This window comes from Pelophylax lessonae, assembly GCF_965119305.1.
Source record: "Pelophylax lessonae genome assembly, chromosome: 4".
In the NCBI taxonomy this organism is placed as follows: domain Eukaryota; kingdom Metazoa; phylum Chordata; class Amphibia; order Anura; family Ranidae; genus Pelophylax; species Pelophylax lessonae.
Genome location: NC_138771.1, coordinates 516,838,089 through 516,852,899, shown reverse-complemented (window position 1 = coordinate 516,852,899; position 14,811 = coordinate 516,838,089). Strand labels below are relative to the sequence as shown.

Genomic DNA, 14,811 nt, shown 5'->3' with positions numbered 1-14,811 from the left:
AATAGGAAATGTACTTTCTGTAAGACCGTAAACTTTCTGTAACCATTATCTGTAAAAGAAACATAAAAACATTTTGCTTACTGTAAAGCCATAAATAACAAACTTGTATGTGTCATCCTGAGGTTTTTAGTTGAACTTGAAATATTGGTTCTTTTATATGGCACACATCCTTCTCCACTTATACCTAGACAACAACACTTTCCCATTCAGTCCAGTATAGAAGGAAAGATCAGATTGGGTACAGTTGATTGTTTTTATTTGTTACTTGATGAGTTGGGAGTTGGAGTTGATTATCTATAGCAGGGGTCTCCAAACTTTCTAAACAAAGGGCTAGTTTATGGTCTTTCAGATTTTTGGTATTAGAAATAGAGAAATAGTATAGAGAAATAGTGCCCCATCGTTGGTGTCAATAGGAGAAATAGTGCCCCATCGTTGGTGTCAATAGGAGAAATAGTGCCCCATCGTTGGTGTCAGTGGGAGAAATAGTGCCCTACTGCTGGTGTCAGTGGGAGAAATAGTGCCCCATCGTTGGTGTCAGTGGCAGAAATAGTGCCCCATCGTTGGTGTCAGTGGCAGAAATAGTGCCCCATCATTGGTGTCAATAGGAGAAATAGTGCCCCATCGTTGGTGTCAGTGGGAAAAATAGTGCCCCATCGTTGGTGTCAATAGGAGAAATAGTGCCCTACTGCTCGTGTCAGTGGCAGAAATAGTGCCCCATCGTTGGTGTCAATGGAAGAAATAGTGCCCCATCGTTTGTGTCAGTGGCAGAAATAGTGCCCCATCGTTGGTGTCAGTGGGAAAAATAGTGCCCCATCGTTGGTGTCAATAGGAGAAATAGTGCCGTACTGCTCGTGTCAGTGGCAGAAATAGTGCCCCATCGTTGGTGTCAATGAGAGAAATAGTGCCCCATCGTTGGTGTCAGTGGCAAGAATTTTGGTATCAGTGGGCAGAATAGTGTCTCGTAGCAGTGGGATGAATAGTGACCCAAGGGTTAAATAAAGGCAAGCAAAGGGTTGCATCTGTCCCCGTCTCACAGTTTGGAGACCAAGACTCTAGCAGTGATGGCGAACCTTGGCACCCCAGATGTTTTGGAACTACATTTCCCATGATGCTTATGTACTCTGCAGAGTAGTGATTGATATCAATCTTGATGACCTACCAAAGTCACAGAAAAAAAATGAATTCAGAGATTAATTTTTTGTCATGTCATGTCATGTCATGTCTTGTCTTTTCCTGGCCCCATGGTCTGATGTAGAGTAAGGCCTTTTGGTAATGTCTTGTTCATTCTGTGTTCTTTTACTAACTACAGGCCTCCTATTTCCTTTGTAGCCTTTCTCGGAGCTCCTGGATGACACCGCCCTGTTGGATGCGCTGGGACAGCTAATCGGTGACCCGTTTCTGACCGATAAATATGAAATGATGGAAGTGGACAACCCAAACTCCCCTTCTCCCATGATCAAAGCAGAACACAGCTACTCCCTGTGTGGAGATTCTCGCCCTCAGTCTCCATTCACTCATGGCTCCTCTGATGACAACTTCAGTGACGGTAAGATCAGCAAGCCCTAGGCATGGGGCATTGGAGGTTAAAGTGTTATTAAAGGCAAACTTTTTTCTTTAAAAAATAACAAACATGTTATACTTACCTCCTCTGTACAGTGGTTTTGCACAGAGCAGCCCTGATCCTCATTTTCTCGGGGTCCCCTGCTGGTGCTTTTAGCCCCTCTCTCCTGTTGAGTGCCCCCAGAGCAAGCAGCTTGCAGTGGAGGTACCCAAGCAGGTGCTCTCCCAAGCCACTTCCCTGCGTGTCCATTCAGACATTGAGTCGTGCCTCGGCCCTGCCCCTCTCAACAGCTCCTGCTGTTATCTCTCTCAGCCAATGAGGAGGGAGAGTCTCCAGAGAGCCGATGCTCTCGTGCACATCGCTGAATCGAGAGGGAGCTCAGATGAGTATTGGGAGGCTGCTGCACACATCAGGTTTTTTACCTTCATACGTAGAATGCATGAAGTTAAAAAAAAATTCAACCTTTTGAAACACTTTAAATTGTATGTCCACGTATCACCCAGATTACCCGCAAACCTCCCTCTCGATCATGTCTCAGCATTAATTTTTCTTTTACCTTAGTCCTGTAATGAGATACTGCTTTTATTACTCCCTGTGACCTCATCACCAGGCTTGTAAAATTCATACAGGGGCAACTACTGGGAGCTCCGTTCCCACTGACATAGGCTCACCCACAGAACTACATCTCCCAAGACTCCTTTCCTTGCATACAGTGTGCGGACAGGCTTTTGGCAACCCAGGCAGCAACAGCAGCATTGTTTTTCTGAATGAGATGTATCCCAGCTGTGACACTTCTCTCCAGAATAGGTGTCCCCTAACAGATTTTATTAGGGCGGTACGTGAAGGGAAATCACCCCACTAAAGACAATGGCAACAAAGTGGCTGCAGTATTCACTATCCATTCAGAGATTTCTCCGACGGTACATTTTTTTTTGTCCACTGACTGATGGTCAGCATCATTCAACACACTTCGAGCCTAGGTCTTCTCGGAAACCCCTTCCCAGTCTGTGAATGGACAGTATAGGAGATGTATTACAGAGATGAGCTCCTTTACCCGTCACTCTGTTTTTTTTCTCCTATCAGCATGCTGCTTGTCAGCACATGAGCAGCGTTTCATTGTCAGGAGATTAAAATCTGATCAAAGCACACAATCCTTTAGTTTCATACATTTTATATGCAAGGTCTGATTTATGTCTTACGTAAAACCTGGCTCGCCTAAACTCGCCTGTGTTGTTGTGGTGGCTGTAGTAGCCATCGTTAGGAGCACCTGCTGCCTAAAAATAAAAATGAAAAAGGTTCTGATGAGGCTGAAAAATTTGCACCTGTGTATGCTCAGAAACGGAAATATGTGTTATTGTTGTGCTTGGCTGACAAAGCTTTTTTTTTCAGCAAAAGGAGACCCAAAAAGAACGTCCATAGTGTTCTTCTATGGGACTGCTGGACAGGAAGTCAGCTTTGTGTTGGAAAATATCACTCTCCACTATTTAACTTTTGTTTGAAATACTTTCTGTAAGGAAACTATTATTTTCTAAAACCGATAATTATGCAAACAATAACAATTTTATTTTCCTGAGGTGCAAAGTGGATAAAAAGATCTGTTGATCCTGCCAGAAATGCAGTGACCTGGTAACTTCCCGTGCTGCGCTCTTATCAGTCAAATTGTTCCCGACTGTCTCCTTGGCTACAAAACATGAACAGCCCTATGTGTATCGCATGAGAACGCACACAAAAATGGATGCGTTTAGAAAGTGCTAGGTGCAAATTACACCTTACAGTCATATACATGGGAAAAGATTCCAAGAAAATGTGGGGGTTTTAGTGGCCACTTCACAGTTTATCATATCTTTTGGTGGTAGGGGTGGCTATAGGGACAGCATGACTTTGAATTACCTTTACAGAAAATGCACCGTATTGCTTTAATCCCCCATGTATCCCCAACACATACTCACCTTTCCTTCCCCACTGCTCATTAGGCCCCTTTCACATTTGTGCAACTTGTCCTGCAACTTATGACTGCAAAGTCGCATGACAAGTCATACTCCATGATTTCCAATGAGTACCATTCATATCTGTGCGACTTCAAGTCGCAACAACTTCAAAGTAGTCACTGCACGACTATGGACCGATTTTAATGCGTTTTGAGATCCATTGACACAGGCATTGCTTTAAGTCCAGTCAAAATCACAACTTTTAGGTCACATAAGTGTGAAAGGGGCCTTACTTTTTAGTGCCAGGGACTGGAGGAAATATACACTATATTACCAAAAGTATTGGGACACCCGTCTTTACACGCGCATGAACCTTAATGGCATCCCAGTCTTAGTCCGTAGGGTTCAATATTGAGTTGGCCCACCCTTTGCAGCTATAACAGCTTCAACTCTTCTTGGAAGGCTGTCCACAAGGTTTAGGAGTGTGTCTATGGGAATGTTTGACCATTCTTCCAGAAGCACATTTGTGAAGTTAGGCACTGATGTTGGAGAGAAGGCCTGGCTCTCAGTCTCCACTCTAATTGATCCCAAAGGTGTTATATTGGGTTGAGAACAGGACTCTGTGCAGGCCAGTCAAGTTCCTCCACCCCAAACTCGCTCAGCCACGTCTTTATGGACCTTGCTTTGTGCAAAGGTACGCAGTCATGTTGGAACAGGAAGGGGCCAACCCCAAACTGTTCCCACAAAGTTGTACAAAATGTCTTGGTATGCTGACGCCTTAAGAGTTCCCTTCACTGGAGCTAAGGGGCCAAGCCCAACCCCTGAAAAACAACCCCACACCATAATCCCCACCTCCCACCAAATGATTTGGACCAGTGCACAAAGCAAGGTCCATAAAGACATGGATAAGCAAGTTTTGGGGTGAAGGAACTTGACTGGCCTGCATACAGTCCTAAACCTCAACCCGATAGAACACCTTTGGGATGAATTAGAGTGGAGACTGCGAGCCAGGCCTTCTCGCTCACATCCTTGGCTGACCTCACAAATGTGCTTCTGGAAGAATGAACAAACATTCCCATAGACACATCCCTAAACCTTGTGGACAGCCTTCCCAGAAGAGTTGAAGCTGTAATAACTGCAAAGGGTGGGCCAACTCAATATTGAAGCCTACAGACTAAGACTGGGATGCCATTAAATTTCATGTGAGTGTAAAGGCAGGCGTCCCAATACTTTTGGGAATATAGTGTAGGGAAGCATGGGACTCCCTCCATGTGATAGCTCTGGGCACATCGGTACTGTCACATGGAGAGCCCATAGCCATAGTAAGCTGTGACTCCGTCAACTATTATTTACCCAGAGCTTTCCTTTGCTGCTGGCAACAGAACAGAGTGGCAGGGAGCAAATGGAAGGTACATATGCTGTTGGCAAGGGCTCAATCAAAGTAAAACTGTCGCATTGCCCTGCCTGCATAAAGCACAGGGTAATATTAATACAGGGCAGGCGCTGACATTTTATTCTGGATTACCGGATAGATTGCAAATAAAAGGCAAAACTGATTTAGAGGACTGATAGAAAAGTCATTTGTAGTAGAGGCCCCTCTCCTGAACTGAAATGTCTTGCTCTGATTTCTTTGCACACTGTGGGCTTCTTACAGTATACATTAGAAGCTGCAGCACATCAGATAGTGCATGCCTCATTGGCTACTTGGAGGACATCCAGCATCATCTAGGCCTTTGCTCCCCAGACTCACTGTCCCTGGCCCACCCCTTTCATTCAAAAAATTTCAGTTCTTTCAATCCTGGTGGCTCAGCATCACATGTGGGTGTTACCTAGGGTGCTCTAAATGCAAATGCAGCCCTTCTAGGAATGCCCTTTCTTCAAACTGACTTTGGCTCATCAAGGCATTTTTACTTTTGCATAACTGTTTCCAAGAGCCAGCCCATGGCTTGTATTAGAGATGAGGCAGAGTGCGGTGATGTTTCAGGAAGCCCTACAGTCCCCTCCCATCAGTCCCCTCCCACCAGTTCCCTCCCATCAGTCCCCTCCCACCAGTCCCCTCCCACCAGTTCCCTCCCATCAGTCCCCTCCCATCAGTCGTGATCTGCTTGCATTGCAGAAAGGAGCACAGAGACCAACTGACAGCATCATTGGGTCTCAAATAAAGCCTAAAGCATCTAATAAAAACAGACTTTATTTAAAAAAAAAATAAATAAATAAAAATGTGTGTAGATGAGGAGGGTAAAAAAAGTACCAGGGGAGACAAAATTTATTCAGATGCAACATCGGCTTTTAAATCTTTTTTTAATTAAACTTGGAAAACAAATATTAGTGTGGTTAATTTATACTGTGCGATTTTTATTTATTTTTTTGTTAAACTCACATTTGGCCAGCGAGGAACAACCGGACATGATCCTGGAAATTCATGGCAGTTGGCAACTATATGCAACATATAGCAACAGCTCTATAAACAACTGCTATGGCGACTTTACGTCCACAGCGCTGTTATATGGGCTTTTATCTCTTGTAACGATTCGCGTTCCCTTCCTATTGTGTATTTTACACAGAAAACAAGGAAAGAGCTGAAAGAAATGACAGGTGTGGCAGCTCTTTTATAGTTCCTGGTGAAACAATATGCGATGCTATAGATAAAAAGGGTGAAAAATGAAGACTTCCTTGAATGTCAAGGTGCAGGAAGGCGGATGATAAACACTGCAATTCATTAGAATACAAGAGCACCTGTCATTTTGAAAAACACAATGAGCAAAGCACAATAACCCATACAGCAACACATATTCTCTAATTTTGCAGCCTGAGTTTGATGATTGCTAAATTCAAGGCAAACTTCTAATTACACCAATTAAATAATACATACAGGAAGGCTGTTTTACCTGGCAAAGGATTTGTATTTCTGTCCTTCCAGGCTTGAGATCGACACAGCTCTGCCACAGAGCCTAGTCACGTCTGTGAGGGGAGTGGACTTGAGCGTTCACTTTTACAGGTCCCCTTCCCACCCCACCCCACGACTAGAGAGTGAAAAAATAAGTAGTATACTAATATGTGCATCTCTCTGTCATCAGTGATCTCTCTTCCTATTGGCATGCACTGCAGCACACCAAAATGGGTCCTTGTGTTGCTTCTTCTTTCCCCTCTCTGAGCTCTGTTGTACAGGGACAGTAAGAAGCTGAACACAAGTCACATTCAGATACTTTCGGCTTGTGTTTGAAAAATACATTTTATTATGTATTATTAAATACAAAGCTGTATTATACATAGAGGTTGATTTACTAAAACTGGAGAGTGCAAAATCTGGCGCAGCTGTGCATGGTAGCCAATCAGCTTCTAACTTCAGCTTGTTCAATTAAGCTTTGGCCAAAAAAAGTTGATTGGTTTCTATGCAAAACTGCACCAGGTTTTGCATTCTACAGCTTTAGTTAATGAAACCCAATTGTCTCTGAAGTGACAAGCCAATCCCTAGACGACGTTACATCTGACGAAACGCGTAGGGTGGGGCTTACGATGTTGACGTCACCACGTTATCGCTCTCTGCGGGCTACAGCATCGAGCCAAGAGGAAGGGCTTTGTAGGAACGCCGCGGTCTCCATTGACATGATTTTATGAGAGCTCTTTTTAACTGTGGATCTTGTACGTGCAATACTTTACTTTCTCCATTAAAGTGTTTTTAAACGACTGCACTATGTTAGCACTTTTTTCTTTTGGAGATGTGGAGTCTCATAAATTATCCTGAGTGATTCCAGGCTTACGGTGTGGAAAGAGACCCTATTTTCTCATGCTTAAGGTGACCACCTATAATTTAGTGGTCCACAGGTTCCGGTAAGCATATTCAATACTCACTTTTGGGTGTGAAGTGGATCGGTTCATTGGTCACCCTATCTTACTTGGCACATCTTTCTGGTTGATGTATCCCCTCCATTCACGTGGATGATCTGCCTGGGACTGATCCTTTGCATATATATGGACTCCAATTTCCTCTTTTTTAGCACTGAATATATTAATTGTTCTTAGCGCTGCATTTTCTTTCTAAATCCGAATTCACACACTATACAGCACAGAGCCAAGGGTAATCTGAGACCTGAGTGGAGGGAAAGGACCTCCCCCCCCATACACAGTTTGATAGGGAAACATGTACATCTGAAGCTGTCAGTCACCTGCTGTGTGCTAGAGGAGGGAATGGGACGTATGATATGTTTTTGTTTAGTTTTGGTTTTTAACCACTTTCTTTTACATAAAGGGTTGTTTTATTTCTGAAACTGTAATGAGCATTTGTTAAATACAAGTAATATCAAGCAGAACCCTTTCAGGTCATCCGCCCAAGCAGACATTACTATACAGTGTAAGCAATCAAAGTCTATCCAGGGGTTATTATCTACCTTTCTAAACCGAGAAAAAACTGGAAGCCATAAGGTGTTGGATTTCTGCACAGACATCACTCTCCCTGCTGGCTGACAGTTCATTCCTTTCCTTGATAGCGGCCTGAGCAGATTACAGTTGTTTGTCATTCTGCACAACTGATAAGTGAGAGCATGTGGGCAGGCGGCAATGTGCAGCCTTTATTCCTATTGCACAATAATCTGTTTACTATGCATTGCTTAGGACATGTGTAATGTCATTCTTTAGAAATGAAATACATTGTATATGTTGTATTCATCCTTTAGCTGCTCTGAGCTGTCTACTGCTGAAAGTCACAATCAGAATCTGTTTGCACCGTTACAGTAGGATTACTGACACCATTGTGTGATGAAGTGCAAATGAATGTGCTATCAACGCATCACAACTAATGTAAAAATAGTCCCTGTGCTTTTTTTTTTTTTTTAAGCACAGTGCTTATGTACACTATATTGTCAATTACTGGGACGCCTGCCTTCACACGCACATGAACTTTAATGGCATCCCAGTCTTAGTCCGTAGGGTTCAATATTGAGTTGGCCCACCCTTTGTAGCTATAACAGCTTCAACTCTTCTGGGAAGGCTGTCCACAAGGTTTAGGAGTGTGTCTATGGGAATGTTTGACCATTCTTCCAGAAGCGTATTTGTGAGGTCAGGCACTGATGTTAGATGAGAAGGCCTGGCTCACAGTCTCCGCTCTAATTAATCCCAAAGGTGCTCTATCAGGTTGAGGTCAGGACTCTCTGCAGGCAAGTCAAGTTCCTCCACCTCAAACTTGCTTATCCATGTCTTTATGGGCCTTGCTTTGTGCACTCGTGCGCAGTCATGTTGGAACAGGAAGGGACCAATCCCAAACTGTTCCAAAAAGTTGGGAGCATGAAATTGTCTAAAATAACTTGGTATGCTGACTCCTTAAGAGTTTCCTTTACTGGAGCTAAGGGGCCAAGCCCAACCCCTGAAAAACAAACCCACACCATAATCCCCACCTCCACCAAATGATTTGGACCAGTGCACAAAGCAAGGTCCATTAAGACATGGATGAGCGATTTTGGGGTGGAGGAACTTGACTGGCCTGCACAGAGTCCTGACCTCAACCCGATAGAACACCTTCAGTTACTGGAAAAGAGAAATGGACAGAGGGCGCACCAGCCTAGCGCATTATCTTTAAAACAATTTATTGTAATAGACATGTATACACATTATACTCACAAAACGATTATGAAACGCGGGCAATAAGCAATGAGGGACCATCAGGGGTCTCTACTGGGCACCCTCAGCTGCCGCAGGCCGTGGAAGGCTGGTGCGCCCTCTGTCCATTTCTCTTTTCCAGTATCTGCTTTGGGTTACCACGATCCGTTGAGAGTGGCAGCACAGCCTGAATTTACTACAATTCGACCTGAATCTTATTTTCAGGATAACAGCCGCAAGGCCACCCCTCAAGCGCAGGAGTCATTTGCTCTTAGAACACCTTCAGTGCCTGACCTCACAAATGCGCTTCTGGAAGAATGGTCAAACATTCCCATAGACACACTCCTAAACCTTGTGGACAGCCTTCCCAGAAGAGTTGAAGCTGTTATAGCTGCAAAGGGTGGGCCAACTCAATATTGAACCCTACAGACTAAGACTGGGATACCATTAAAGTTCATGTGTGTGTAAAGGCAGGTGTCCCAATACTTTTGGTAATATAGTGTAAGTGTGTTGCTATGTTTTTTATTGCATGACACTGTAGGTGTACGTTGTTATTGCATTGCAACAAACATCTGCATTGCGTTACCATGCATTGTGGTAATGTGTTATACTGGAACCTCTGGTTTATATTTCCAGGTCTTGGTTGCATGTTTTGCAATGCAATTTAGCTGCTTTTACAGTCATTGTAGGTTGGCACAATACAAAGCTACCTTGAAAGGTTCTCTTGAAAAAGCTCCTCCTCCACATTGTTACTCCACTGGAGATGCGAGCCCAATGCGTTATGTAACCTCATGTTGGCACTTACATGGAATTATTGACTTATCCTCCCTTGAAAGTATATGGGCCTGGTGATATGCTGCATTCTGGGAGGTAGGGGAATAGGTCACCAGTTCCCTAATAACTGGACCATGAACTTCCCAGGAGCTGTGATGGAGCAATGAAGCAGTGGGTGGCAGGGTTCATTTTTTTGAACCTGTCACTTTGCCCTAAATGGGTCCAGAATGGTGATATGCATTCTGGGATATGCTGCTTTCTGGGATGTAGGGGAATAGGTCACCAGTTCCCTAATAACTGGACCATGAACTTCCCAGGAGCTGTGATGGAGCAATGAAGCAGTGGGCGGCAGGGTTCATTTTTTTGAACCTGTCGCTTTGCCCTAAATGGGTCCAGAATGGTCTCCTTAAATACACTTTGACTGGCATCCAAGCATTTGCTTACTTTTTTATTTTACTAATTGACTTACTAATCCTGTGTTATGTTCTTTTACAGGTGATCTTGCTGGGGAGGACTGGTGTCTCGGAGGACAGCTCACTTCCAGCAAAATAAAGATGGAGGTTCCTGTGCAGGAAAACCCAGGTCTCGCTCCTTCTGTCACCTTGACGGCTAACGCAATGACAGCGCCTCTTGAAGTAGATGTTTTGCCACAGCTGCCTGAGCCAGATCAGGTAAGAATGATGTGTGTGTGATCAGTGATTGGTCAGGCTCCTCTACTTCACTTCTTTAATTTCACTAAGCTGAAGCCTGATTGGGTGGTCGGCTGAGTAATGCACGCCATTATTGGTCTTCCCATTGACTTATTGAATGACCCTATATGAGTAAAATTATATGTGAATGGTCAGAATCTGACGCTTCTAATAGCATAGTCTTGGATAACCAGGATTCAGATAGACAAAGATGTAATGAGTATGAGATCATTTTATGGAATTAAAACTTCTCTCCTGCAGAGGTTCCAGGAAGTGGTAACAATCTGTTCTGTTGTTTGCTTGCAGATAAAGCCCATGAGCCCCAAATCTCTGCCTCAGATCAAGCTGGAGCCGCATGAAGTGGACCAATTCCTCAACCTCTGCCCCAAAGAGCGTAAGTGTCCCCCAAACTTGTATTAGGGGATTATGCCAAGAACAACAAAACCTAAAGCAACATAGTGACCACAAGCAACAGATTGTAAAAAAATTTAATGCGGGTTAAACATAATAAACTCAAATTTGTGACATGCCTACCTGTACCTTATAGGAAAATTAGAATTTCTTTTTTTTTATCATAAAACCTTAAGTCCCACCTACATTTTTAGCTTGTATACAGAGTGTGTGTGTATGTGTGTGTATATATATATATATATATATATATATATATATATATATATATATATATATTACAGTCAGGTCCATAAATATTGGGACATCGACACAATTCTAATCCATTGTGGTGGTGTATAGAGCCAAAAAGATTAGAATTGTGTTCATGTCCCAATATTTGTGGACCTGACTGTATATATATTTATATGCCACTTTATTAGGGACACCTTGCTAGTATCAGGTTGGACCCCCCTTTTGCCTTCGGAACTGCCTTAAATAATAGTGGCAAAGATTCAACAAGATGTTGGAAGCATTCCACAGATTTTGGTCCATAGTGAGATAATAGAATCACACAGTTGCTGCAGATTTGTTGTCTACACATCCATGATGCGAATCTCCCGTTCCACCATATGCCAGAGGTGCTCTATTGCAGTGGTCCTCAACCCTGGTCCTCAGGGCCCACTAACAGGCCAGGTTTGCAAGATAACTGAAATACATCCCAGGTGATATAATTTGCTGCTCAGTGATTGCAGTATTCTAGTCTGCATCTCCCCAAGGTAATACTTAAAATCTGGCCTGTTAGTGGGCCCTGAGGACCGGAGTTGAGGACCACTGCTCTATTGGATAGAGATCGCGTGTGGAGGCCATTGGGAGTACAGTGACCTCATTATCATGTTGAAGAAAACAGTGGTGAGATGATTTGAGCCTTGTGACACAGTGCTTTGTCCTGCTGGAAGGAGCCATCAGAAGATGGGTACACTTTTGTCCTAAAAGAATGAACATGCAGAGCAACAATGCTCGTGGTGTTTAAACGATGCTCAATTCTGCTGTAATGCTGCTGTAGCCCATCTACTGTAGGTTTAAAGCAGGGGTGGGGAACCTACGTCCCGGGGGCCGTATGCGGCCCTCAAAGTAATTTGGTCCGGCCCCCGGAGAGTCTGTGTCTCTCAGCTGATCTGTCAGAACAGAGCCAATGCTTCCTGTATAGTTCCGGCTCCGTTCTGACAGTCTGAGTGAGTCACAGGCGGAGTGATATCAAATGCACTCCGCCTGTGACCAATACAGGAAACATCACCTCTTCCTCCCCTCCAGTGCGGCGCCGCTGCTAGCCAGCATTTACCGCCAGCAGAACACACAGCAGTACCAGCCAGAACCAGCAGTATCAGCAGTACTCACAGCAGTACCAGCCAGAGCCAGCAGTACCAGCAGAGCCAGCAGTACCCACAGCAGTACCAGCCAGAGCCAGCAGTACCCACAGCAGTACCAGCTAGAGCCAGCAGTACCCACAGCAGTACCAGCCAGAGTCAGCAGTACCCACAACAGTACCAGCCAGCAGTACCCACAGCAATACTAGCCAGCAGTACCAGCCAGCAGTACCCACAGCACAGTACCAGCCAGCATTACCAGCCTTAGCCAGCAGTACCCAAGGCAGTACCTACAGCACAGTACCAGCCTGAATCAGCAATACCCACAGCAGTACCAGCCTGAGCCAGCAGTACCCACAGTACAAGCCAGCAGTACCAGTCAGCTGTACCCACCAGCAGTACCAGCCAGCTATACCCACCAGCATTACCCGCCAGCAGTTCTTTCAAAGCTTACCACCATAAAGTCAACTGCATTCCAGACTGACCGACGCAAACCTGGAAAACCAGTTGCGAGTGGCAACATCATCAATACCAGCTAACATCACACACCTCACCAAAGAGAAGTAGTTGCAGCCATTACATTAGGGGTGAGTTAATTAAATTTTTGACCAAATATAAGAGGCACATTTTTAAGTTGATAATTTTGTACGGCCCCCGAATGATTTTATAAATACCCAAATGGCCCTTGGCAGAAAAAAGGTTCCCCACCCCTGGTTTAAAGTGTTGTGTGTTCAGGGATGGTATTCTCCATACCTTGGTTTTAGACCCCGTTCAGACTGCGGCGACACGACTTGGTGGGGCGACCTGTGAAATCGCGACTTGCACGGACTTCATATAATTAAAGTCAATGCAAGTCGCCTCCAGGTCGCCCCAAAGTAGTACAGGACCCTTTTTCTAAGTCGGAGCGACTTGTGTCGCTCCTATTAGAACGGGTCCTGTACTATTCAAAGGCGAGCGACCCACCGCGACTTGTCAGGCGACCAAGTCGCCTGACAAGTCGCGCTAGTGTGAATGGACCCTCAACGAGTGGTTATTTGAGTTACTGTTGCCTTTCTATCAACCTCAAACCAGTCTGCCCATTCTCCTCTGACATCAACAAGGCATTTTTGTCAACACAACTGCCGCTCGCTGGATATTTTCTCTTTTTCAGACAATTCTCTGTAAACCCTAGAGATGGTTGTGTGTGAAAATCCCAGTATATTAGCAGTTTTTGAAATACTCATACCAGCCCGTCTGGCACCGACAACTATACCACGTTTAGGCTCGGTTCACACTGGGGCGGCACGACTCTGTACTACTTCGGGGGCGACTTGTGTATTCCCATGCACCACGACTTCGGAGGGACTTGCATGGACTTCACATAATGGAAGTCTATGCAAGTCGCTCTGAGGTTGCCCCGAAGTAGTACAGGACCCTTTTTCTAAGTTGGAGCAACTTGTGTCGCTCCTATTAGAACGGGTCCTGTAGCAGTCAATGGACCGCGAGGGAGCGCGACTTGTCAGGCTGACAAGTTGCCTGACAAGTCGCGCTAGTGTGAATCGAGTCTTAAAGTCCCTTAAATCCCCTATATTTTGTATTTTTTTTTGCTAATTGGAAATATTATTCCCCTGATATTATATATGTGATATACTGTACAGTGTTCTTTTTTTTTTCCTGAAATTTGTCTCTTTAAAAATATATTAAAAACAGAATAAACGTAAATCAGATGAATGCATTACAGGTATATCAAAACAAAAGTCATAGTCTTTCTTTAGAAAACAGTCACACCCTGAGTAGAAAAGCCTGAAATTTTGGTATCACTTGCAGTTGGCTCTTTGAGCTGGCTGCTGGGACAAGTAAAACTAAAAGATAAGTACTGAAGATGATACTTTTTTTTTTTTTTTGCCTTTAAAAAAATGATGCTTAGTTTAAAAGAATTCCAGTAATGGATATTTTTTTACCTACAGCAGTTACATTGGTCCAGCTTGGACCAATGTAACTATGCACATACCATACCTTTTGGGATCCCTCTAGAACTGGGGTGTCAAACTCCACTTCATCATGGGCTGCATTAGCATTATGGTCGCCCTCAAAGGGCTGTTTGTATCTGTAAGACTAGATGGCCAGATCGCTCCCCCCCCCCCCCCCCCATTATGTCAAGAGTCACCCCACCCTCCCTTACATCACAGCACACCCCTCTTACCATGTGCTGCTGCCGGTGTTCTATCAGATTACTGCTACTCATCAGATCGTGTAACGGAAGTGACGTTCCGACCAAAAATACTTACTGCGCACGCGCTATGCGTTCCACGGCGCTATGTGTTCCAAACACTGCTCTAGAAGCTGGAAATCACTGAAGTAGATGCCGCTTCTCTACTGATCTCCCCTTGTTTCCGGGCACAGACATTTTCTCAATGAATGCAAAGCATTCTCTGACTGGATGAGGTGGATAGTGTGATGTCACCACCCTGCCTTTTCACCTCATCCAATTAGAGAACGCATTGTATTCACTGAGAAAATACAAGGCAAGCTTT

At 44.3% G+C, this 14,811-nt stretch overlaps 1 protein-coding gene across 1 annotated transcript in view; it reads left to right on the top strand.

The window, feature by feature from the left end:
* The window catches only part of CREB3L2 (cAMP responsive element binding protein 3 like 2), a 114,374-nt gene that overhangs the window by 79,150 nt on the left and 20,413 nt on the right, over positions 1-14,811 (top strand). The window contains exons 2-4 of the mRNA XM_082255072.1: positions 1,330-1,546; positions 10,351-10,526; positions 10,851-10,938. Coding sequence (XP_082111198.1) covers positions 1,330-1,546; positions 10,351-10,526; positions 10,851-10,938 — 481 coding nt within the window. The remainder of the gene's footprint in view (positions 1-1,329; positions 1,547-10,350; positions 10,527-10,850; positions 10,939-14,811) is intronic.